Source organism: Schistocerca americana, chromosome 1 (genome assembly GCF_021461395.2).
Source record: "Schistocerca americana isolate TAMUIC-IGC-003095 chromosome 1, iqSchAmer2.1, whole genome shotgun sequence".
NCBI classification, from domain to species: Eukaryota; Metazoa; Arthropoda; class Insecta; order Orthoptera; family Acrididae; genus Schistocerca; species Schistocerca americana.
In genome coordinates this window covers 627,240,497-627,266,685 of record NC_060119.1, presented here as the reverse complement: position 1 = coordinate 627,266,685, position 26,189 = coordinate 627,240,497, and the positions used below count along the sequence as shown (strand labels likewise).

Genomic DNA, 26,189 nt, shown 5'->3' with positions numbered 1-26,189 from the left:
TGACAACAGGGTGGATGTATTGGGCAGGTGTTGCACTTGGGTCTTCCGTAGGAATATGATTCCTGTGACAAAGGGTTGGAATTGGGAGTGTCATAGGAATGGACTAGAGTGTTGTGGAAGTTGGGTAGGTGACAGAACATCACTCGGGGGGGGGGGGGGGGGGGATTTTGCGTAGGATGTCCCCCTTTTCAGGGCATGATGATAGACAATCAAAGCCTTGATGAAAGATGTGGTTCAACTGTTACAGTCTGGGGCAGTATTGGGTGCTGAAAGGTTCACTTCTTTGTAACTGATTCTTGGGGTGGTAGGAAATTGGGGGTGTGTGGGGTTATGACACAGGAAATCTATTTACAGACTAAATCTGAGGGTACTGCCTGTCTGTGAAGGCCTGTGCGAGACCTTATCACTGCAGATATACCGTTGACAGGTGGTTAGGGTATATGGGAGGAATTTTTTGGTGTGGAAGGGATGGCAGCTGTTGAAACGCAGATGCTGTTGGTGGTTGGTTGGTTTAATGAGGACAGATGTGTGGGTGGGGCCTTCAGAGAGGAAGAGTTCAGCATCCAGGAAGGTGGCACACTGGATTGAGGGGGACAAGGTGAAGCAGACGAGACGGAAGGCGTTGAGATTGTGAAGGAATGAGGATAGTCCAAATCATGAATATCTCATTAGTGAACAAGTTGAAATGGATAATCAGTTGCCGGCCGCGGTGGTCTCGCGGTTCTAGGCGCTCAGTCCGGAGCCGTGCGACTGCTACGGTCGCAGGTTCGAATCCTGCCTCGGGCATGGATGTGTGTGATGTCCTTAGGTTAGTTAGGTTTAAGTAGTTCTAAGTTCTAGGGGACTGATGACCACAGATGTTAAGTCCCATAGTGCTCAGAGCCATTTGAACCATTTGATAATCAGTTTTTTTAAGCTTCCAGGGAAACAGTATCAACAGCACACCAATAAAGCAAAAGGAGATAAATATGAGATCTTTTTATTTGATCAGTTGGGAATCTTCTGCCGTAAACTGGCTAGAATGAGGCGCTGAAGGCTGTAAATAAAGAGCTGAATAGGAAAAGGGTAATCGGTTTGCTTGTAGAAAAGGTAAAGACACCTGTTAAATAATTCTGGCATTACACTTCATTTTGGAATGATAAGTCAAGAAAGTGGAAGATGTCTGGAATTCTGGTAATGAAGAACAGAGAAAAAATGAGTGTAAGAGGGGCGTTTGAAAAGTCCGTGCAAAGTCCGAGAGATGGCATCACCGGCGCATATCAAGGTCATATTTAGTTAGTAGCATCTTTGGAAAGAACGCACACCAAGTTTCAGCCATATTGGTCTATTTATTTGTGTTTGGTATTTGTGTGAATGGAGGAAGTCGAGTGATTGTCAAAAAATGGATAAAAAGGAATTTCGTGTGGTGATTAAACATTACCTTAAGAAAGGCAAAATGCCTCAGGAGACTAAAGAGAAGCTTGATAAACATTACGGTGACTCTGCACCTTCGATTAGAACAGTTTATAAGTGGTTTCAAAATTTTGGGAGTGGCCATATGGGCACAAGTGATAATCCAGAAATCATTGATAAAATCCATGATATGGTGATGGATGACAGAAGAGTTAAGGTACGCGAGATTGCTAGTGCTGTGGGCATCTCGAATGAATGGGTACATAATATTTTGCATAAACATTTGGACATGAGAAAGCTATCTGCAAGGTGGGTTCCGCGATCGCTCACTCTTAACCGAAAACGGAATCGTGTGAAGTGTTGCAAGGGTGGTTTTGCAGCTGTTCGGGAAGAATCTGCAGGATGAAACATGGAGACATTACTATACGCCTGAGACCAAACAACAGTCTAAACAATGGGTTACCAGGGGAGAATCTGCACCAAAAAAGGCGAAGACCATTCCTTTGGCCTGAAAGGTTATGGCAACTGTCTCTTGGGATTCGCAAGGGATAATCTTCATCAACTATTTGGAAAAGGGTAAAACTATCACAGGTGCATATTATTCATCGTTGTTGGACAGTTTGAAAACCGAGCTGCAAGAAAAATGCCAGCCATTGGACCACAAAAAAGTCCTTTTCCATCACGACAATGCACCAGCCTGCACCTCAGCAGTTGTGGTCGCAAAATTAATGGAAATAGGATTCCAACTTGTTTCACATCCCCCCTGTTCTCCATACTTGGCTCCCTCGGACTACTATTTGTTCCCCAGTTTGAAGAAATGGCTGGCAGGACAAAGATTTTATTCAAATGAGGAGGTGATTGCAGCAATTAATAGCTATTTTGCAGACTTGGACAATTCCTATTATTCGGAAGGGATCAACAAATTAGAAGAGCATTGGATGAAGTTTATAAGTCTAAAAGGAGACTATGTTCAAAAATAAAAAAGTTTACCCCAGACAAGTAAGTAGTTAATATTTTGCATGGACTTTGCAAATGCCCCTCGTATTACAAGATTTACAAAAGCCAAGTGGGAGATATACATGAGGAAGGTTGTGAGAGAAATCTAGTGTCAAGAAGGATGTGAGTTATGATTGCAGTTTATCACATTTGCTACAGGGTGTTTCAGAAATGACCGGTATATTTGAAACGGCAATAAAAACTAAACGAGCAGCGATAGAAATACACCGTTTGTTGCTTGGGACAACAGTACATTTTCAGGCAGACAAACTTTCGAAATTACAGTAGTTACAATTTTCAACAACAGATGGCGCTGCAGTCTGGGAAACTCTATAGTACGATATTTTCCACATATCCACCATGTGTAGCAATAATATGGGGTAGTCTCTGAATGAAATCACCCGAAACCTTTGACAACGTGTCTGGCGGAATGGCTTCACATGCAGATGAGATGTACTGCTTCAGCTGTTCAATTGTTTCTGGATTCTGGCGGTACACCTGGTCTTTCAAGTGTCCCCACAGAAAGAAGTCACAGGGGTTCATGTCTGGCGAATAGGGAGGCCAATCCACGCCGCCTCCTGTATGTTTGGGATAGCCCAAAGCAATCACACGATCATCGAAATATTCATTCAGGAAATTAAAGACGTCGGCCGTGCGATGTGGCCGGGCACCATCTTGCATAAACCACGAGGTGTTCGCAGTGTCGTCTAAGGCAGTTTGTACCGCCACAAATTCATGAAGAATGTCCAGATAGCGTGATGCAGTAATCGTTTCGGATCTGAAAAATGGGCCAATGATTCCTTTGGAAGAAATGGCGGCCCAGACCAGTACTTTTTGAGGATGCAGGGACGATGGGACTGCAACATGGGGCTTTTCGGTTCCCCATATGCGCCAGTTCTGTTTATTGACGAAGCCGTCCAGGTAAAAATAAGCTTCGTCAGTAAACCAAATGCTGCCCACATGCATATCGCAATCCTGTGCACTATATCGTTAGCGAATGTCTCTCGTGCAGCAATGGTAGCGGCGCTGAGGGGTTGCCGCATTTGAATTTTGTATGGATAGAGGTGTAAACTCTGGCGCATGAGACGATACGTGGATGTTGGCGTCATTTGGACCGCAGTTGCAACACGGCGAACGGAAACCCGAGGCCGCTGTTGGATCACCTGCTGCACTAGCTGCGCGTTGCCCTCTGTGGTTGCCGTACGCAGTCGCCCTACCTTTCCAGCACGTTCATCAGTCACGTTCCCAGTCCGTTGAAATTTTTCAAACAGATCCTTTATTGTATTGCTTTTCGGTCCTTTGGTTATATTAAACCTCCGTTGAAAACTTCGTCTTGTTGCAACAACACTGTGTTCTAGGCGGTGGAATTCCAACACCAGAAAAATCCTCTGTTCTAAGGAATAAACCATGTTGTCTACAGCACACTCGCACATTGTGAACAGCACACGCTTACAGCAGAAAGACGACGTACAGAATGGCGCACCCACAGACTGCGTTGTCTTCTATATCTTTCACATCACTTGCAGCGCCATCTGTTGTTGAAAATTGTAACTACTGTAATTTCGAAAGTTTGTCTGCCTGAAAATGTACTGTTGTCCCAAGCATATTGCAACAAACGGTGTAATTCTATCGCTGCTCGTTTAGTTTTTATTGCCGTTTCAAATATACCGGTCATTTTTTAAACACCCTGTATTACTGGCATTTAAACGTGGGCACAATGCTCTTCAAGCATTAAACAAGTGCAACCAGCAGAGAGAGTGAAATAGAATACCTACACACTATTGTACATGTTGTAAATCCAAAATATCCATACACGTGTTTCACACGTAAATCCAGTGATATTATTGATGGAAGAAAGATTAGAGTTCAGCACTGAGCTAGTGACAATGTCATTAAAGAGTGAGGATGTGCTAAAATTGGGCAAGGTTCATGGAGGAAGCAGACTGTATGTTTTTCAAAGAACTTTTCTGACATTTAATATCTTATAGATTTAAGGGAAATATGGAACTACTTCTGGAAGGCTTGACGGGGATTTGGCTGTCGCTCTTTCAAAATATAAGTATTCGTTTCATCATTGTGCCACCTCACTTGACGGTAGGAAGAGAGATATTGAAGTATATGGAAATGAAGAGTAATACCGCCACAACAATAATCTTTCATCGGTAGAGTCAAATGTCCAACTGTGACCACAAAAATTGAGGGAAAGAACAATAGAGAGTCAGCAGAGGCAACACCCATTGTTACATGATTACCTCTAGCCAGGTGATAGACTAGAATGTGATTCTTAAAACAAATAAATTACTGTACAACCTATTTCAACAGTTTTTTCCAACAATATGACAACCCTCATTTTGTGGAGTCTCTGTCATCAGTTTTAGCCAGTTATAAATTAATGTGCAGAAAATTTTATCATTTTGTGTGGCATCAGAATTTCCCCTAAACTGATTGAGGAAATTAAATGTGTTAAAATGTAGTTGGTTACCTATATTTCACTGGTGGTCAGGCAGTTGAATAAAAGAATTATTTGGTCATTTATACTTATTCTTCCTGTGTGACTATATGTGAGGGTTTATGCTGCTATGTATCTGTGTGTACACATATCTAACCATGTAGATGCTTCAATAAGAATTACTCCGAATGTACAGTTCCTCTTAATGGGTTAATTCATAAAACCTAGATAAAGTTTTCCATGTCAGAAAATGTATAATAATTTTTCTGTTTGATGATGCGTGGCTACAATAACAAGAATTATTGTATGTACCTTAATGTTCTGAACATAAATGTTTTTTGCAGCAAGTTTGCTATTATCTTTTTAAATGAAAATATATTGTAGAAATTTTTACTTATTGCACATCCATGGGGACCATTTCATTTGGAATCTTTGTAAAGTAGATTAGCATATTTGTTTTTCTTTGTAAATATTTTTTGTGCATTTCTGTATTCTGACATTTTCTGCATCCTGGAGGATCTCCTTGCTGTGGATATAATGGAGCAAAAAGCACATCTAATCTAATCTTTAAAAACAATTTACGAGTTTTTAACAAGACCATTGTTTAGGCAATAATAACTTTCTCATTGCTTGCATTGTGCAGAAACAATGATAAGAATGATTAGGCATACGAATCGTGTATTGGCATGTTGTTGTGTATGATTTCATGTTTTTGTATTTTCTTCTAGTATTTGCACCAACATCGACTGACATCATCAGCCAGAACATGATTTATTGGCAAATGTCTAAGCACTATAAGCGTATAAAAAGTGCTAGAAAGGTGGTAGACACATCAGCACCTTCCCATAGTAAGTTCAGTAGTGCTTCAACACGACGAGGGAAGAAACCAAGCACAGAGTGCCACTCTCCACTCAGTTCTGATGGTTCACTCAGACAGGGATTTCATTGTTCATCTAAGACAACAAATAGTGCTCTTACAAATACTTGTGAGAAATACAACCCGGGCCCTATTTCTGGAAGGTAATTATAATAGAAAAAAAATTGTGAAATAAAAACAGTTTATCAAAGTAAAATTTTGATAATAATATTCTATTCTTTGAATGTAACACACCAACCACGCAGCAAACAGTGCAAATAATTGTGTGTACATTTTTGAAAGGCTTGATTCACTGCCATGTAGTTGAAATTTTTTTAAAAAAAATATTTATTAATCTGTTATTAAATGTGGATCATTCCATGTTAAATTGCCTAATTTCGGGGTATTTTCCTGCTCGGCCATCAAGGATTTTGATGAAATTTTATATGAACTTTCACACTTGTCATCAATGAACATTGGTAAAGTTTAACATTCATGGAAGCAATACTGGCCAAAATCCAGGCACTTGCTTGACTCCATGTGCAACTTTGCGTAGAGTGAGTGTGAATTTCTGGCAACTTTAAGCTGTTATCTCGTGCAATATTTTATTGAAAGAAATGAAATTTGGCCATCTTGTACAACTTTATGTGTTCTCTTAAGAATACTGGAGTTTCCATTGTCTGAATAATAATGAAAAGAATTTTATGAGCTGTAGTCAGACAGAAAATTCTATAAAAAAAAAAAATTCAAGTTACTACCAGTAGTATGATCTATTTGGAGAAATGCATGATACACACCGTGCTGTCTTACAATATGTTTATCCACTATCGGTTTCAATCATGGACCATTTTCACAGTGGAAAAATATATATTGTAACAACTTCATATGGCATCCACCTGTTTAACCAGGAGAGTATACATCATTCTGCAGTTCTTAACATTTGGTCAGTTTGTTTTTATCATGCACACACAGGCTCTCTCTATGGAATCAAACCCTGAGTCTCTTTACCCATTACAACCATGGTAGTTGCTGAACCTACCATCAACAGTTAAGTCGTATGTTGCTATTGCAATGCCGTAATAGTGCAGTATCATATGATACAAGCAAACTGAAGATTTGGTAAGAACTACAGCAATGGCATATACTTTTCTGGTTAAATAGCATGTATGCCAAGTGAAGTTGTCAAGGTAGATATTTTTCCACTGTGAAGTTGATCCATGATTGAAACCAGTAGTGAATAAATATATTATAAGACAGCACAGTGTGTATCATACATTTCTCCAAACAGAAAATTTCAGACAAAATTGCCCTAAAAATTGGCGCCCAAAAAATTTTAAAGTTTGGCTTTTTGATTTCAGGAGATAATGGTATGACAAACTTATAACTTGGCATACAGTAACCTAACAATACAACATTCTGAAATGTAAAGTTTCATTTATGTACCACTTTCCAATGCTGAATAAATCACTCTTTAAACTGGGTTCATTAGAAAGACCATGGTCTATCTGCAAAACAAAGTGGATTTGATTATCAAACATGGGCTAACAAAGCGAGATAATTTGAATCAAATTTGAGTGTGACAATCGTGGCAAAAAAAATGTAAACTTCGGATGTAAGGTAAATGCATACTGAACGTGAAACTGAATATGCAATATCTCAGTAGCACAAGGATGTGGAATATAAAATTTCATTCATCTACTATTTTCAAATAATCTACAAATTTGTTGGAAAGATGATGAGTTTTGTAAAAATATGAAAATATGGTGTGTTTAACACTTCTTTCAAAAATACAGTTTTCTGTTGAAGCTTCAAAACCAGTCTCATTCTAAACAATGTGTTTCAAGCTCTACAAGAACAGTGAGTTTAATTTCCAACAAGAGTTGACAATGCTACATGAATTAAGGCAAAGTAGCCAGAAAAATCGCACTGTGAATAAAGTTTTTAGTTTGGCTTCTTATGTCTTGCTGATTAAAGCGATAAGAAACATGAAACTTTGGACATAAAAACTTAGCAACATATATTTTCCAATATAAAATATCAATAACATACTGCTTTCCAAATTTCCATAAAATCAGTTAACACTTGATTTGCATAAAAATACGTCAGTCAGTAATGCTTCAGCAATTGTTAAACTTTACCAACATTCATTGGGGACACATGCGAAAGTCCACATAAAATTTCAATGAAATCTGAGATGTTAGAGCGGGGAGGCCTAGGTGAGTCAACATGGAAAAAAAAAAAAAAAAAAAAAGTGGTAGCTTTGGTGTAGAAAATATTGATTGTACCTATATGTCGCTTAAATGTTGATAACATTCTTCAGCCTTTACAACAAATAAATAATTGTGTTTGTAGATAAGAAACTAATTGTGAACAGTGATAATTTAAAAATTAAATTGGGGGAGAATCTTCTGTAAAGATTTTGGGCGCGACTATTTTATTTTAGTTTATTTTGCTTCTTTCACTTGGCTGCCTTCAGCCAATTCTCTTAGCAACTCTTTCTGATGGCCAAGTTTTTTTAATAGAAAATCAGCCAGAAAGTCTTAAAGTCAAAAACATTCATTGTCGGAGCTTCTGTGGCAAGAAACTTGTTTCTTTTGCTTCTGTTTATAGTGATCTCTGTCATCTGATATATATTGTAGATTCAGTCATGCTTCATTATCAATTGTTTTCAAGACAGAAGTCTTTGTAGCAATGAAGGAAAGAATTATACCTGATTACAGTGCCTTTATAATTCATAAAAGTCTTGGCTATTAGTGTTGCATGTTTGATCTCATATTTCTTCCTCTCTCTCTCTCTCTCTCTCTCTCTCTCTCTCTCTCTCTCTCTCTCTTTTTCCCATCGGTATTCCGACTGGTTTGATGCGGCCCACTACAAATTCCTCTCCTGTGCTAACCTCTTCATCTCAGACTGGCACTTGCAACTTACGTCCTCAATTATTTGCTGGATGTATTCCAGTCTCTGTCTTCCTCTACAGTTTTTGCCCTCTACAGCTCCTTCTAGTACCATGGAAGCCATTCCCTCAGGCCTTAATAGATGTCCTATCATCCTGTCCCTTCTCCTTATCAGTGTTTTCCACATATTCCTCTCCTCTCCGATTCTGCACAGAACCTCCTAATTCCTTACCTTACCAGTCCACTTAATTTTCAACATTTGTCTGCAGCATCACATCGCAAATGCTTGGATTCTCTTCTGTTCCAGTTTCCCCACAGCCCATGTTTCACTACCATACAGCACTGTACTCCAGACGTATATTCTCAGAAATTTCTTCCTCAAATTAAGGCCGATGTTTGATATTAGTAGACTTCTTTTGGCTAGGAATGCCCTTTTTGCCATTGAGAGTCTGCTCTTGCTGTTCTTGCTCTGTCTGTCATAGGTTATTTTACTGCCTAGGTAGCAGAATTTCTTAACTTCATCTACTTCATGATCATTAATCCTGATGTTAAGTTTCTCGCTGTTCTCATTTCTACTACTTCTCATTACCTTCGTCTTTCTTCAATTTACTCTCAATCCATAATCTTTACTCCTTAGACTGTTCATTCCATTCAGCAGATCATGTAATTCTTCTTCACTTTCACTCAGGATAGCAATGTCATCAGTGAATCGTATGATTGATATCCTTTCACCTTGAATTTTAATTCTGCTCCTGAACCTTTCTTTTATTTCCATCATTGCTTCCTCAATGTACAAATTGGACAGTAGGGGAAAAAGGCTACATCCTTGTCTTACACCCTTTTTATTATGAGCACTTCGTTCTTGGTCATCCACTCTTATTATTCCCTCTTCACTGTTGTACATATTGTATATGACCCGTCTTCACTATACCTTACCCCTACTTTTCTCAGAATTTCAAACATCTCGCACCATTTTACATCGTCAAACACTTTTTCCAGGTTGCCAGATCCTATGAATGTGTCTTGATTTTTCTCAAGTCTTGCTTCCATTATTAACTGCAATGTCAGAATTGCCTCTCTCATGCCTTTACCTTTCCTAAAGCCAAACTGATCATCATGTAGTGCATCCTCAGTTTTCTTTTCCAGTCTTCTGTATATTATTCTTGTAAGCAACTTGGATGCATGAGCTGGTAAGCTGATTGTGCAGTAATTCTCGCACTTGTCAGGTCTTGCAATCATCAGAATTGTGTGGATGATGCTTTTCAGAAAGTCAGATGGTATGTTGCCAGACTAATATATTCTACAAACCAACATGAATAGTTGTTTGTTGCCACGTTCCACAATGATTTTAGAAATTCTGATGGAACGTTATCAATCCTTTCTGCCTTATTTGACCTTAAGTCCTCTAAAGCTCTTTTAGATTCTAGTACTGGATCCCTTATCTCTTCTAAATCAACTCCTGTTTCTTCTTCTATCACATCAGACAAATCTTCCCCCTCATAGAGGCTTTCATTGTATTATTTCCACCTATCAGCTCTCTCCTCTGCATTTAATAGTGGTATTTTCATTGCACTCTTAATGTTATCACCTTTGCTTTTAATATCGCCAAAGGTTGTTTTGACTTTCCTGTATGCTGAGTCTGTCCTTCCGACAATCATTTCTTTTTCGATGTCTTCACATTTTTCCTGCAGCCATTTCGTCTTAGGTTCCCTGCACTTCCTATTTATTTCATTCCTCAGCAACTTGTATTTCTCTGTTCCTGAGTTTCCCGGAACATTTTTGTACTTCCTCCTTTCATTGACCAATTAAAGTATTTCTTCTGTACCCATGGTTTCTTCGCAGTTACCTTCTTTGTACCTACGTTTTCTTTCCCAAATGTTGTTATTGCCCTTTTTAGGGATGTACATTCCTCTTCAACTGTACTGCTTACTGAGCTATTCCTTATTGCTGTATCTGTAGCTTTAGAGAAGTTCAAGTGTATCTCATCATTCCGTAGTACTTCCATATCCCACTTCTTTGCGTATTGATTCTTCCTGACTAATGTCTTAAACTTCAGGCTACTCTTCATCACTATTATGTTATGATCTGAGTCTATATTTGCTCCTAGGTACGCCTTACAGTCCAGTATCTGATTTCGGAATCTCTATCTTCATCACCCAGCCTTTTCCAAGTATACCTCCTCCTCTTGTGATTCTTGAACAGAGTATTCGCTATTACTAGCTGAAAATTGTTACAGAATCAATTAGTCTTTTTTTCTGTCTCATTCCTTGTCCCAAGCCCATATTCCCCTGTAACCTTTTCTTCTACTCCTTCCCCTACAACTGCATTCTAGTCTCCCATGACTATTAGATTTTCGTCTCCCTTTACGTACTGTATTACCCTTTGAATATCTTCATACACCTTCTCTATCTCTTCATCTTCAGCTTGTGACATCAGCATATATACCTGAACTATCGTTGTTGGTGTTGGTTTGCTGTCGCTTCTGATAAGAACAACACTATTACTAAACTGTTCACAGTAACACACACTCTGCCATACCAGAAATCCTTGTCTTCTTTCCACTTCACTTTACTGACCCCTACTAAATCTACATTGAGCCTTTGCATTTCCCTTGTCAGATTTTCTAGTTTCCGTACTGTGTTCAGGCTTCTGACATTCCATGCCCCGACTCATAGAACATTATCCTTCCGTTGATTAATCAATCTTTTTCTCATGGTAACCTCTCCCTTGGCAGTCCCAGCCCGGAGATCCAAATGGGGGACTATTCTGGAATCTTTTGCCAATGGAGAGATCATCATAACACTTCTTCAGCTACAGGCCACATGTCCCGTGGATACATGTTTGTGTCATTAATGCAGTGGTTTCCATTGCCTTCTGCATCCTCATGCTGTAGATAATTACTGTTTCTCCCGTCTTTAGGGGCAGTTTTCCACCCCTAGGACAAGAGAGTGCCCTGAACCTCTGTCCACTCCTCCACCCTCTTTGACAAGACCATTGGCAGAATGAGGGGTGACTTCTTATGCCAGAAGTCTTCGGCTGCTAATGCTGATTATTAATCAAAATTTAAGCAGCGGCGGGATTTGAACCCGGGACGTTTTGATTACTAATCAAAAGACAAATTTATATGTCTCCATTTGCACATTACATCATTATTTCTTCCATAAAAAGCAGTAATCTGTGTTGGATCACAACAATGCATGGCAATCAGCAATAATCCGCTCACTTGTAGCCTACAAGATAAGAAAGTGCAAAAAGATAGGAAGTACATATGTGAGTCAGTTGTATTCAGAGCTGCCACTGGTGTAAGCAGAAACAGCCTCAGTCACAGAATGAGGCCCTTTCTCCATGGAATTATGAAATACATTTATTGGTAACTCCACTTTGTGAGCATGGGACTGAGACTCTTTTGTCATACCATATTAGTTTAGTCTCAAGGAGTATCATTCTGTCAATAATTCATTTTCTAAAAATATTGTGACTGAGACACTTTCAGAATGGACCTGTTCAATTGCAATAAAGTGGAGACATTTGAAGTACTGCTTGCGATTAAGTCTACACTAAGACCAAGTTTAACTTTTCAAAAGGAGTAAATTAAAATGAATCTACTGAAATGGAAAGTTCGAATCATTCAAATTGTGAAAGAAACTGAGAGGCATGTTATCATGTAATAACAATAGTGTAATTACATGTGAAACAGAACACAAGATTTGTTAGCACTAAAGTTGAGCAAAATCCCCCCCACCCCTTGTTGCAGCAGCATGACTGGTGTATGTGATGTGGTGAAAAAGTGAAAGATGTGCGGACTGGTGAGTGGGAGGAACAGGCTAAGAGTGGGTTAGGAAAAACAAAGAAAATGTGTGTTACCTATGTGTGGAGGAAGGAAATGTAATATGTATACAAGAATAGTTCATTACTCACCAAACAGGAAATGTGTTGAGCATTAGAACTGCTTGAAGAATTCTGTGACAAAAGCACATCGGAAAGTGGAGGACTTAGAGTAAGAGTAAAGGAAAGGAATTTATGGGAGAGCAGGTGGAGTAAAAGTGTAGCACTGGGAATGTGAAGTTGAAGTGTCTATCAGAGGGAGGAATCTACACATGGGATGTCTCTTGCGATATATCCTTTGTTTGTGCAACTCTCTAGGCCTCAGTGTCTACCTTTCCCAAAGCTTTTTTCCTGTTCTCCCTCATTCCTGATTTAGATTTCCCATGTTTTTCATAAATCAGTTTGTTTTGAACTACACAGGCAAGTCTTTCCCCTTCCTTGTGCAATCCAAGTTAGTACTCTGTCTCTAATGTTCTCATTATGGACAGGATGTTAAACAATAAGCTTTCTTAGAATGGATCAGATGAGTTCTTTAGCATCTTGTTCAGTACATCTTTCTTAAAAGTTGAGGAGTGTGTGACATATGCACATCCTCAGTCATTGAACAGCGTAAATACAGCTCATCATATTTGATTTCAGTAGCTGTTTCAGCACACCCACTACCAAGCTTCTTACTTCTTTTAGCTAAAATTTTTATTAATCCGCAAGAAATAAAAATCCTCTGTACAGACATTGATTCCAAAAACTGGATGCTTTCTGCATTAAAATTACACCTGTCAGTTCTTTACATCATCTCAGTTTCTGTACAGTCATTTTTAAAATTTTTTGTTGTTGTATTTTTAAATTTATTATCTGTATTTAAACCTACTATATTTCCATATGAAATCTGAGGACTCTTAGATGTTACAAGAGATCCAAGTTCAATTCCACATTGATAAACACCCAACCACTCACTTTCAGTAACCTTAGATTTGACCACAATACTCCATACTCCTGTAGCTCCATATTCCTGTTTGTTATATCTCTCCTCTTCTTTGAAATTATATTTTTAACTCAAATTTATATATGTCAGTGTCTTCCTACTGTGTGTGTTTCCTAAATTTCAAACACTTTGTAGAACCAGAGTTCATTGTTGACTATTACAGCAAGCAGTCATATTCCAAGCATCAATAATCTATCTGTGTCATATTACAAGTATCTTTGTTGTGTTTTCTCAGCTCCTTAACTGTATTGACTAGACACACACACACACACACACACACACACACACACACACTTGTGCAGCTGCATTCAACTGTCTGAACACACATTGTGAAGTGAAGTACCCAGTGGTCCAATTTACTGTAGAAAATATGTCATTGTCGGAATAGTTTTATTACTAAAAGAGAATTTATATTTTATGCATTATTTCTGTGGCAAAGCTGTTAGTAATTAGGCATGTAGTTATGCTGTGAACTGATTATATGGTAAACAAATTCACTTACACCTTTCATCATTGGTAATTGTATTTATAAATAAACCATTTTTATGAATGAGGGGGATGATAGAAACAAAACACACTCTTCACTAGTCTGTTCATGGTATAATTTTCGTATTTTGTTGTTAGTAGTTACCAATTTTCAGTAACTGCCATACATGCTTATGCACAACGTTATCTTGTACAGTACTTTGCTATGTTTTCAGAGAGCAACAAGAAGAGAGGCCTGTGCCTAATGCAAAGTGTAGGAGACCTTCCAAGAGCTGCAAGCATAACACACAGTCTACCATCAGTCTACAATGTAATGTTAAATGCTGCCATAATTCCATTACAAAATCTAAGACATGTTATAAAACATCAGAAAGGAATAGTATAAATATACATAAAAAGGTAATATATGTTAAGAATGCTACTTTAATTGATTATCACAACTATGACAGAAAGGGGTTGACAGAATGATTCTTCCATGGTTCATCACTTTGAGCAGAGATCTTTGTTGCCTATTCCTTAACCATCTATTATTCACCCTTCTGACTCAAACTCTACAATGAACTTTGCATTTGTGAAGAGATGGGAAGAGATGAGCGGTTAATTAAGAATTTTGTTCATGTCTTTCTTCCTTTTATTCTTCATGTAGGAGCACTCCTGTTGCTCTATCCTGTACTACTGTATAAAGTTTTCTCCCCTTCATTTTGCCTCAAACTTGTTGCTTTATCTGTTTTGTCACAAACACCAAAAAAATTCTGTGACTGCGGTTTTATGTGCCTGCATCCTTCATTTTTCAGTACATTTTTGCCAACATGAGATTTGTCTTTGATTGATTATACCATAAATGATGATGATTCAGTTTTGGGCACACTAAAAGTTGGTCATTGGGGCTCAAGCTTGAACAGCCATGAGCACTTAAATTTGAACTTGAATTCAGTTGTGTATTAACAGCCCTTGAAAAATGAGGTGCTAGTTCAACCATGTTAGAATTCTGAAGAATTTGTACATCAACTCCACAGCTTCCACTAGCCTTCATCAGAATGCTGACAAATTCTTTGATGGAAAGCGATTCTGTTTTATCATCAACACTATTCTTAGCAGCCCTAAACTGAGCAAAATGAGGAGAAATTTGGACTCCTATAACATTTACGTAGACGCATTTACCACTCCCTTCTGTTTTTGTGAGAGTAGTACTTTAACTTCTTGATGAATCAGGATTAGCATCTTCTCTTCTTTCAAAATAAGAAACCTAGAAGCAAAACACAACCCCAAGCAAAGTGGAGTTGGCAAAGCATTTGATAACAGTTACTGTTTTATTGCTTGCTTAAGCTGGCCCTGTCATAAACTAGGCAGTTCAGCCCCAAACCTCTGCCTCGACCAGTTCCTTACACAACCATAGTGCAAATCCCCCCCCCCCCCCCTCATCACCCCTCCTGAAACTGTCATATTGAAGTACCCACATAATATCATCTACACGGTAGTTGGCAAAATGAGTCTTGTCTGTGATTATTGTGTCCACATATATTACAACAGTGATGTTTCGTGTCGTGTTGAAAGAGTATGGCACAGGGATTACCTTAAAATGTAGACTTAAATTTAAAAAAATGTTTTCAGTGTACAGAAAATACCTTGGCTAAAAATTTTGCTGCAAGTTGTTGCCATTATCTTCATTTACGTGGAAAACAATTGAAAGATTTTACTTCAGTCTTTTACCTCTAATTTGTGGATTTTATATGTAAAATATTTCTGGTTTGCAGGAAAAAAGTTCCTTTGATATTATGGAGGTACACAGCAAAGATTTTATTTCACCCAGTAAACCATTCAAGCCAAGAATTCTTAAAACTGATGCCGAACCAAGAATTCGGAATCTAAGAGTTTACTACCCACCAAGGAAAAAAGTACATCACAAAAGAGTAATGACAGATGTAAAAGAGAATGACTTTGCAGAAGCCGATGAAGAGCGGTGTGAAGTACGTAAACCTTATTACATTTTTGTCATGGAGTTTTTTCATAGGTAATGTGAAAAACAATACAGCCGTTAACAACTCTCATCTGTAAGCTGACCTGCATTGTCTTGTATTGAATGAGTGTATGCTCCTGAGGCATTTATATATTAATTACTTACTTATATTACTTACTTATATTAATTACTATGTACTTATATTAATTACTTACTCACCACATAGCAGAGATGCTGAGTCATAGATAGGCACAACAAAAAGTCAGAAAATGACCTTTCAGCCAACAAGGCCTTCGTTGGTGATAGAACATGTGCGCGCACACACACACACACACACACACACACACACACACACACACACACACACACACACGAACATAGTCTCTGGCCTCGGCAGCCAGGGACTGACTGAGGCCAGAGACTGTGGTTGTGTGTGTGTGTGTGTGTGTGTGTGTGTGTGTGTGTGTGCTCTCGCCAATGAAGGCCTTGTTGGCAGGAACCTTATTTTCTGACAGTCTTCTTGTTGTGCCTATCTGTGGCTCAGTATCTCTGCTATACGGTGAGTAGCAACAATCCTTTTCATAATATTGTTACATTCCATCCAGGATTTTCCATTGTTGAATTTCACTTAACACTTTGCCATCCGCACGTCTCATACAAATTTATTCGCTTTTGCCTTCTGCATGTCTCGTACAAATGTATTCATTTGGTGCCGGCAGCGTTAATTCGGATTACTTGGTTTTACGCCAGCTGTTCTTGGCATTGTCAGCAGATTATAAATTGTTAAGTTTTACTAATCTCATCGTTAGTTGTCATAAGTTCACAACCCTGTTATCCTACTTTCATGAAATTTCGAAGATATACATATGTAAATAAATACAAAATTTGTTTGTTGCATATATTTGTTTATTTGCATTGTCTTTGGTATTTAGTATTTCTCTTTCGTATGATATGCAGCAAAACAGTCTCCAAGATGTAATGCAACTCCACAAGGCTTGCACATTAAGTTTGTTTTTCTCCTTTTTTTATTTTTGGAACGTACGTGGCAGTTCCTTTGTTTTCATTTATTCATTTCAGAAATAAGTATTAGCTGGTGTTGCTTTATGTGACCAGAAAGTCTGTCAGCTGGATCATGATGAAACGTACGCGATGTAGTGGCAACCCCCAAGTTTTGCTCAGATGCAGGTGCATGGTCTTTTATCCACGAATCAGACACTTTCAATAAAAAATCGTGATGTCAGAGACTCTTGTGTTCTGTATTGAAATATTGCCATGTATGGAATGTATTAAATAGTGCCCAATTTAGGAGGTACATGCAAACATTTTTTGACCATTTTAAAGTTTTTCTATATGTAGGGTAATACGAGGGTTGTACCAAAAGTGAGGTTCCCAATGAGCTACAGCCTTGAGGGAATTTGCTAGGCTAAATCTGACAACTGGGCCGTGTGCAGTGGTTTCCCCACTCTCGAGCCCATCCGTCCGCGATTTGCTATGTCGCTCAGTGTTGGCTTGGCAGCTATCAGCGATGGAAGTGTTGATCACCGCTCCTGTCAAGTGTGAGTTTCGAGCTGTACTCTGGTTTCTCCACGCAAGGGAGTTACCGTCCGTGGAGATTCATTGGCAACTGACTGAGGTTTACGGTGAAGAGGGCATGTCCTTTTAGCATGTCCGCAAATGGTGCAGGGCTTTTGCTGAGGGTCGCTTGGAAGTTCATGATGAAGAACGGAGTGGAAGACCACTGGTTTTGGATGCAATTGTTCATAAGGTCAACAGTGAGCTGCTCAAAGATCGGAGGGTCACTGTCCATGAACTTGTTGAATGCATTCCTGAAGCTTCCCACTGCGCAGTTGAAAGAACTTTAACAGAAACATTGGGTTATGGCAAGGTGTGTGCTCGCTGGGTCTCCCAGATGCTGACTGGTGGATACAAGGAGCAATGCCTTGACTGTTCTCGCAGGTTCCTTCAACAGTGTGAGGGGGGAGGCAACAAGGAGACATTGTTGGACTCTTTCATCATGGGAGGTAAAACATGGGTGTTTCATACCCCCCACCCCGGTGCAAAACAACAATCTCTTCAGTGGCGTCACTCTGGTTCATCGCCACTTAAGAAATTCCAACAAACGCAGTCGGCAGGAAAGGTTATGTCGACTGTGTTTTGGGATCAGAGGGGTGTACTCCTCATTGATTCCATACAACCTGGGACATCAATAAACTCAAACAGATATTGTGAAACATTCACCAAACTCCGGTGAGCAATTCAGAATCACCAGAGAGGACGACTGACGGAGGGAGTAGTGCTTCTACGTGACAATGCTCAATCCCACGTCGCTTGTCAAACACAGGAGCTTTTGAAGAAATTTGGGTGGACAGTTATACCCCATCCCCCGTACAGCCCGGACTTAACCCCCAGTGATTATCACCTCTGCTCCAAGCTGAAGGAGCACTTAGGTGGCAAACACTTCAAGAGCGATGGTGAAGTCCAATCGGAGGTCACACGCCTCCTCAATGAGTTGGCAGGAGGCTTCTTCAACTTAGGAATACAAAAGCTGGAGCATTGTCTTCAAAAGTGTGTCGAAAAAAATGGAGACTATGTTGAAAAATAGACAAAAGTGTAAGCTTTTCAACAATGTATAAATTAATAACAATAAACAATGTCTTCTGTTTGTAAAAAATATGGGAACATTACTTTTGTTACAACCCTCATAACTTAAATATTGGTCTGCCCGATCCATTCTTTCATATATTAGTTGTAGTCTAATGTACTTTCAGGTTTTTTATTGTGTAACTGATTTTTCTACATTTTCTTTGAGTGTCAGTCAAAGTGGCATTATGTATTGTAGAGATCATTTGTATCGTTTTAGTTTTCGAAGGTCTCCATACCTGCATGAGTACTTCATCTTTCCATTGATGACAAACTTCAAACACATTGACGTCTGCGTTTTCTGGAAATCCTCTATTTTGCCGTATCGTTCCACAAACTTGAATTTTCTTTTTGAGTAACTTCTCTGCAAGTTCTACTCTGTTATAATAGTTATCCATGTTGAGGTGCTGCCACTTTCCATAAGAAGGTGTCAATAGTTCCATCACTGTTTTTGCTAAAAGCTGTCCAGTGCCGGAATATATCTTGAATGAGGAAATGTATCCTGTACTCGAATCACACAGCATCCAAATGAGTATGCCATATTTTGTAATTTTCGATGGATAGTAAACTTTAAAATTTAACTCTCCATGCCATAGTATCATTCCTTCATCAGTTGAGATGTTTTGACTTAGATTAAAAGTTTTTTAAAACTTTTTGGAAAAATAATCAATTACGAATTGCACTTTGAAAAGCCAGTCGGCATTATCTTGCTTATTGTTGTCGGAAAAATGAAAAAAATGATAATATTTGTCTGAATCAGTTGTGGGACATCGTTTTGCGAAATATCAGTGTGTCTATCTATGGATTTGATGACCAATAATCATCGATCCTTGCCTTTTTTACAATTCCTTAAGGATAGCAAGTCAAACCATTTTCTAAGTTCGGGTCCTGTAATGTTGACAAATTTGGCATTTTTTTTTTAAATCCAGTTTCCTTCTATTGCAATTTTGACTGTAGTACTTGTTGGTTTCATTGCTAATATATTCAAATAGATCATTCCCAATATATAATTCTAAAATATCCTCGATGGTCTGTGTATCTTTGGGAACTATGTTTGGACCCGGAGATCCTTCAAATTTATTATTGGCCCTCAGTAAATCAAAGTCTGACCACTGTGCACTGTCTTCTTCGTCGGATTCATCCAAATCAGTTGGCAACCATAGCGTTCACTGAATTCTTCTTGGACATATTTCACTATTTTCTGACGATTCTGCTTCACTTTTTCAGTCAGAGTGCAGATTTAATAGTTTCTATTGGATCCTAAACCACATGTATCAAAAATGTTCAAATAGTTTTACTTAGTATTGATGAGGTCTCTGGAAATAATATCATCACTTACAATAAACAGAATTTATGAGTTCTGATTTTGAGCAAGCTAAATATTCCCCATGATGCACTCACTCTTTTTAGTTGTCCAACTTTTATTTGCAAACTACCCATTACTTTAGCATTTTAAGTTCGTATCACAGAAATGTCCAAAATCGTGATTGCATATCTGAAGTCTTTAAGCTCCTAAACAACCTTTTAAAATGGAAAATGTTTGTGTGTTTACTCAACTTGGAGTAACTGCATGTGTAACAAATTGTCGTTGTTGTGCACTTGAACAACACAGTATTTTACTAGGCATAATCCTATTGGAGTTGGCATGCCCTTGCCTTCCTCTAAGCATGCAACTGACGTATCCAGCTAGTTCCAGAGATATCTTCACTCTAATGAGAATTTTGAATGATACTGAACATGGTGTTTTCCGCATTAACAAATCCTTGCCAGAAATGAAGGCAGTGAGAAGCGATAGAAAAATCCTAAGACTACCTGAGGATTGAATCTCAGACTTGTGAATTTGTGGTCTGACACTTAGCTTTTGAGCCAAACAATGTTTTACTAGCAAAACTAACTAAACGCCTCACCACCTCTCTCTCTCTCTCTCTCTCTCTCTCTCTCTCTCTCTCTCTCTCTCTCTCTCCCCCCCCTCCCCCCCTCCATCCCTCCCTCTCTCCCTCCCTCCCTCTCAGCATAAACATTACATAACCCTTTCTGGTTACCTCAGTGGGAATAATTTTAGCATTGAGATTGCCCTTTGCTTACCATGAACTCTATGTTGTATGTATTATCTCCTGCTGTTGACACCAGACCTAGATTAAATACTAGATAGATATTTTTTTAGGGTTTTCAATGGACCTGTGCAAAAAATTTCAATTGAGGTAAAAGAGAGAACATTTATTCTGTGTAACTTTGTAAACAGTTAATTACACTAATGAACAAGAATACCTGGTGCTTCTTAGCATGCTTGAATTATGTTGGAAATAGGGAAGTTCATAACATTGCTGGACATTTATGAGAAATGCTGCTGCTACAGCAGTTACCATCCAAATCCTTTATTCAGCTCTGCTGACTCTAATGACCTCGATTTCGATAGGATATTAAACTGTAAGCTTCCTTTATCTAGCTCCGGGTTAGCAAGCAAATATTATACCTGCATTCTGCTGAGCTGGGTCATTAGGTTCTAGTGTGTAGTTGTTGTTTTCTGGTGATGGCTGTTGACTGACCTTTCCAGCAAAGATTTGAAGTTTCCCCCACAGCCTCAGATGAAAGACTCTTCCAGTCCACAACTTACGGCATAATATCTGTCAATTTTATTTCCCATGTCTATGTAAAAACTTTGTGTACTCTTCCTTTCCTCGCTTAAGACAAGGGCTTTGGCTAGCTTTATTATGATTGGCTGAGTTCGTGATTGCTACCCAGCGATCACTGTACTAAGAAAATATCTCCCTCTCCTTTCTCCTTCACTTTATCAATTTCCTTCTTGGTTTTCTTCTCCAACGTGCAGTGGGAGCATCTCACATTCCATGTACTACGAAATTAGTAACTGCATAACGAATGAGTAGGCACCAGTTCATCACCCTCTGCATGTTAATATTGTTTACTTGTAAATGCGTGCAAACACGTCAAAGCACAACCAAGGGACACTCAGCGACTATCTCAAAATATGTCACTCTGAGGGTGTGTGTCGCCGACAGCATGATGAATTGAGTCTGTTCACCTTCCTGGAATATCGATTGGCCAGCAGAGGGGCTTGGGAACACGTATGTATGCTAAGGTTGGCCTTACGTGGTAGGCTGGTTTGTTGTGCATACACTTCAAATTATGACCATGTGCTTATAGCTTATTGGTCCACATTTGGAACACAATACAGAAGTGGTTCAGCATGACATGGATTCGACAAATCCTTGGCCAGTTTCCAGTGGTACGCTACACCAGACGTCTACGCAGAGGTCATGCAATTCCCTTAAATTACAGGCTGGTGGATTTTGGATGCAGAACTGACACCTGAGAGTATCCCAGAAGCATACTATCCATAGAGTTTTATATCAGGTGAATTTTGGAGCCAAAGTATCAACATCAGTAATACCTTGTTCAACCCACTTTAGCATAGTTCTGGTCTTATGGTGTGAAAAGCTAACCAGCTTGAAGATGATATTACCATTTGGGAAGGTATCGAGTGTGAAGGGAAGCAGGTAATCTGCAATAATGTTCGTGTAATCAACAGCTCTCATAGTGCCCTCTGTTGCCAATACAGGTTTCATGGAGACCCAGGCAAATGTCCCCCTTAGCACAATACTGCTCCCACTGGCTTATGACAGTGGCACATTGCAAGTTTTGAGGAGCTGTTTACCTGAATGGTGGCATAATTGGATACAATTATTAACCTGGTGATTCATCCGAGCAGGTGACACATTCCCGTTGACCCTTGGTCCAATCGTCATGGTCCTGTTTTAATAGACACTGTCGTTGGGTAATATTGTTACACACAGGGGTCGTCTGCTTGTAGATGCCCCATGTCCAACAAATTGCACAGAGCGATGTACTCCAAAACACTTATGACTGACCTGCATTGTACTCTGCCATCAGACCTGCTGCAGATCGTCAACTATCCTGCTTTACAGAGTGGACAAGCATCTGACCTACACATTCTTTGATTAGGCTTTGACGTCCAATGCCTTGTCATCTAAACATGATCTTTCTATCCTTGAACTACTTTCCATTGATGCTCATAACAGTAGCCTGTGAACAGCCAACCAGCTTTGCCATTTCCGAGGTGTTTGTTCCCAAATACCAGGCCATAACATGCTGCCCTTTGCCAGAGTTGCTTATGCTAGCAGATTTCCCTCCTTTGTGGCATGTCCCTTTGCTAGAATGATTCCTCATTTGTGTCTGCTCCATACCTTTCTTTACCACACTATGTGCCACAATACCATCAGATAGCATTCAGTCCTGTGGTGAGAAGTGGTCATAATGTTTTGCCTTATCACTGTACAGTTTTGTTCTTAATTAGGCATTTGATTATGTTTAATGAATAACAATTTTTTTAAATTCAGAATTTTCTTAGACCAGTTACAAAAGTAGTCATTATCCATCAGCAATTTGCTGAAAAGCATTTTTCTGAATTCCCACTACAACAACATTTCAGTTGTAATATTTCAGCAGACTATTTAAAATCTCAGAGATTCAGACCAGAGTTGTGCATCGTCTGTGCTGCAATTGTGGTTCGCAATTAAATGGTGATTATGGCTTACTTGATTTGGATTATCATAGCCTCTTCTACGTAACATGTAAAATCGGGGAAAAGCAACCAGTTGGCCGTAGCGGACTGGTATTGTGAAGCACAGAAACATGTAACAGAAAATGACATTCATTATAGCTTCACTTCATTTCTGTTTAAGCAATTTTAGAAGTCACAGACTACACACTATTGAAAACTGAGATTGTGGAAGATTAAAATTCATATAGCAGGAGGAAAGTAAACAGAACATCACTCACGGCAGTGGTTAACTGAATTTTCAAAAAAAAAAATTCAGTGAAAAATATATAAAATAGGCATTCCAGCCCTAGCTGCTGGAGTTGATGGTCACATGTGCATGAGGTGTGCTTGCTTGCATGTATAAATGGTGTGTTTCTCTTTTGCTGATGAAGGCTGTGACCGAAAGCTGTATGTGATCAAAAGTATCCAGACACCCCCAAAAACATATGTTTTCATGTTAGGTGCGTTGTGCTGCCACCTACTGCCGGGTACTCCATATCAGTGACCTCTGTAGTCATTAGATATCATGAGAGAGCAGAATGGTGCGCTCCGCGGAACTCACTTGCTTCGAATGTGGTCAGATGATTGGGTGCCACTTGTGTCATATGTCTGTATGCGAGATTTCCACACTCCTAAACATCCCTAGATCCAGTGTTTCCAATGTGGTAGTGAAATGGAAACATGAAGGGCCACCTACAGCTCAAAAGCGTACAAGCCGACCTCGTCTGTTGACGGGCAGAGACTGCCGACAGTTGAAGAGGGTCGTAGTGTGTAACAGGCAGATATCTATCCAGATCATCACACAGGAATTCCAAACTGCATCAGGATCCACTGCTAGTACTATGACAGTTAGGCGGGAGGTGAGAAAATTCGATTTCATGCTCGAGCGGCTGCTCATAAGCCACACATCACGCCAGTAAATGCCAAATGACACGTCGCTTGGTGCAAGGAGCATAAATGTTGGCGATTGAACAGTGGAAAAATGTTGTGTGGAGTTACGAATCACGGTACAAAATGTGGCAGTCTGATCTCAGGGTGTGGGTATGGCGAATGTTTAGTGAACGTCATCTGCCAGAGTGTGTAGTGCCAACAGTAAAATTCAGAGGCCATGGCATTACGGTGAGGTCTGTTTTTCATGGAAGGGGCTGGCACCCCTTGTTGTTTTGCCTGGCACTATCACAGCACAAGCCTACATTGATGTTTTAAGCACCTTCTTGCTTTCCACTGTTGAAGAGCAATTCGAGAATGGCGATTGCATCTTTTAACACAATCAAACACCTGTTCATAATACACCGGCCAGTGGCAGAGTGGTTACACGACAATAACCTCCCTGTAATGGACTGGCCTGCACAGAGTCCTGACCTGAATCCTATAGAACACCTTTGGGATGTTCTGGAATGCCAACTTCGTGCCAGGCCTCACCGACCAGCATCGATACATCTCCTCAGTGCAGCACTCCATGAAGAACGGGCTGTCATTCCCCAAGAAACCTTCCAGCACCTGATTGAACGTATGCCTGTGAGAGTAGAAGCTGTCACCAAGGCTAAGGGTGGGCCAACACCATATTGAATTCCAGAATTACCGATGGAGGACGCCACGAACTTGTAAGTCATTTTCAGCCAGGTGTCCAGAAACTTTTGATCACAAAGTGTATGTGTCTTTTTAATTGTGTTCTTTACGGTAAGAAGCAGTTTATCTTTTCCTATATTGTTGATATAAAATGTACGCATGTTTAAGTCTATTACTATCCTGATATCTCACAAATGTTGTCCACCCACACCCTCTTTTGCACCCAATCCTCCAAATTCCTCCAACACTGTTGCTATTCCTCCAGTGTACTCTCTTGCTGTGCTCTTCTAAATCAGTTTACTTCCCGTTGTTTTCTTCTGCTGGTCCCACTTTAAATTCCTCTCATTTTACATATGTAATTGTTTTCCTTGCATCCTCCTCTCCTATTACCTGATTCTTTGCTGAATTTGTGTTAAATTAGCTGTATTAGCTTACTATTCATTCTTGATCATCCCCTAATCACATTACAATGTTGAGGCTGTAGCAGTTGCGAAGTCTACAAGATTGTTCATCATTTGAATATTTTATAGTGGTTGTTCTTGTAACAATTAATGAAAGTTAAGTAAGCTATTTTACATTACAAATATTATCATTTCTGCTGAAACATCTCTGTCAATGAAGCTAAAAATTGTTCTTTTCGTACTTTCATTTATGAAGATAACTTTATCTGTAGGTGAACATTCAGAAATTGATCAGAATTTAACTGCACAGTTTCTTGAAGTTTTCAACTTAAATATTCTGTCCTTGGGCATTAGTTATTCTGACAAATTTACTAACAGCAAGATCATAATCACACTCAACAACATGTAAACTGCCAATATTGTTGTATGTACATCAAACACAAGACAGAAGAATGTGTGTGAATGTTGTGTCATTTTATTGTTGAGCAACTAATGCTGCACTGTTGTTACATGAGTAATTATGAGAAAAATAGTGAAGTATTTCAAAATTATTTGTAAACTAGGACTGTTTCACAATATTTTAATGATTTAAAATTTGTAAACACACAAATTAATTGCAAAGCGTGGTTGATCATTTTACACAAGATGACTTATTCCAGTTTACTTATGAAATACTGCTTCAGACAAATGATGACCGTTGTGGCTACGCAATAACTGAGGCATTTCTCCCAGTTTTTTGAACACATCTTTGTAATTGGAATTCTGGAAATTTCATTGTGAATTCCATCGTTTAACTGTTACAAGCTTCTTGTCCAGGGAGGGAGTGCATTCTCACTTCAAATAACCACATAAATACAAGTCTGGCGTGGTTAAATCAGTTGAATTAGGTGGCCATTCAACACGAGCATGTTTGGAAATTATGTGGTTACCATATGTTTCATGGAGAACTTGCAAGGTCTTGTTGGATGTTTGGCATGTCGCGCCATCTTGTTGGAACCAAGTTTTTGTAATGAATGACTGGGACTTGCCGGTAAACTACTACACATGTATTTTGAGATTTCTGATGGTTTTCTGGGGGCCAGTTGACTTTTGATTCAATGCACTGACAGTTGCATGGAAGTTTCTTGTCCATCTCAATATTGTTCCATGAACAGCAATTGGATATC

At 39.2% G+C, this 26,189-nt stretch overlaps 1 protein-coding gene across 2 annotated transcripts in view; it reads left to right on the top strand.

Moving 5' to 3' along the window:
• LOC124607479 (spermatogenesis-associated protein 7 homolog) overlaps nucleotides 1–26,189 on the top strand; it is a 104,251-nt gene that overhangs the window by 19,338 nt on the left and 58,724 nt on the right. For both annotated transcript variants that reach the window (XM_047139842.1, XM_047139852.1), the window contains 3 exons: nucleotides 5,566–5,857; nucleotides 14,093–14,276; nucleotides 15,632–15,844. In XM_047139842.1, the coding sequence (XP_046995798.1) occupies nucleotides 5,566–5,857; nucleotides 14,093–14,276; nucleotides 15,632–15,844 (689 nt within the window). The remainder of the gene's footprint in view (nucleotides 1–5,565; nucleotides 5,858–14,092; nucleotides 14,277–15,631; nucleotides 15,845–26,189) is intronic.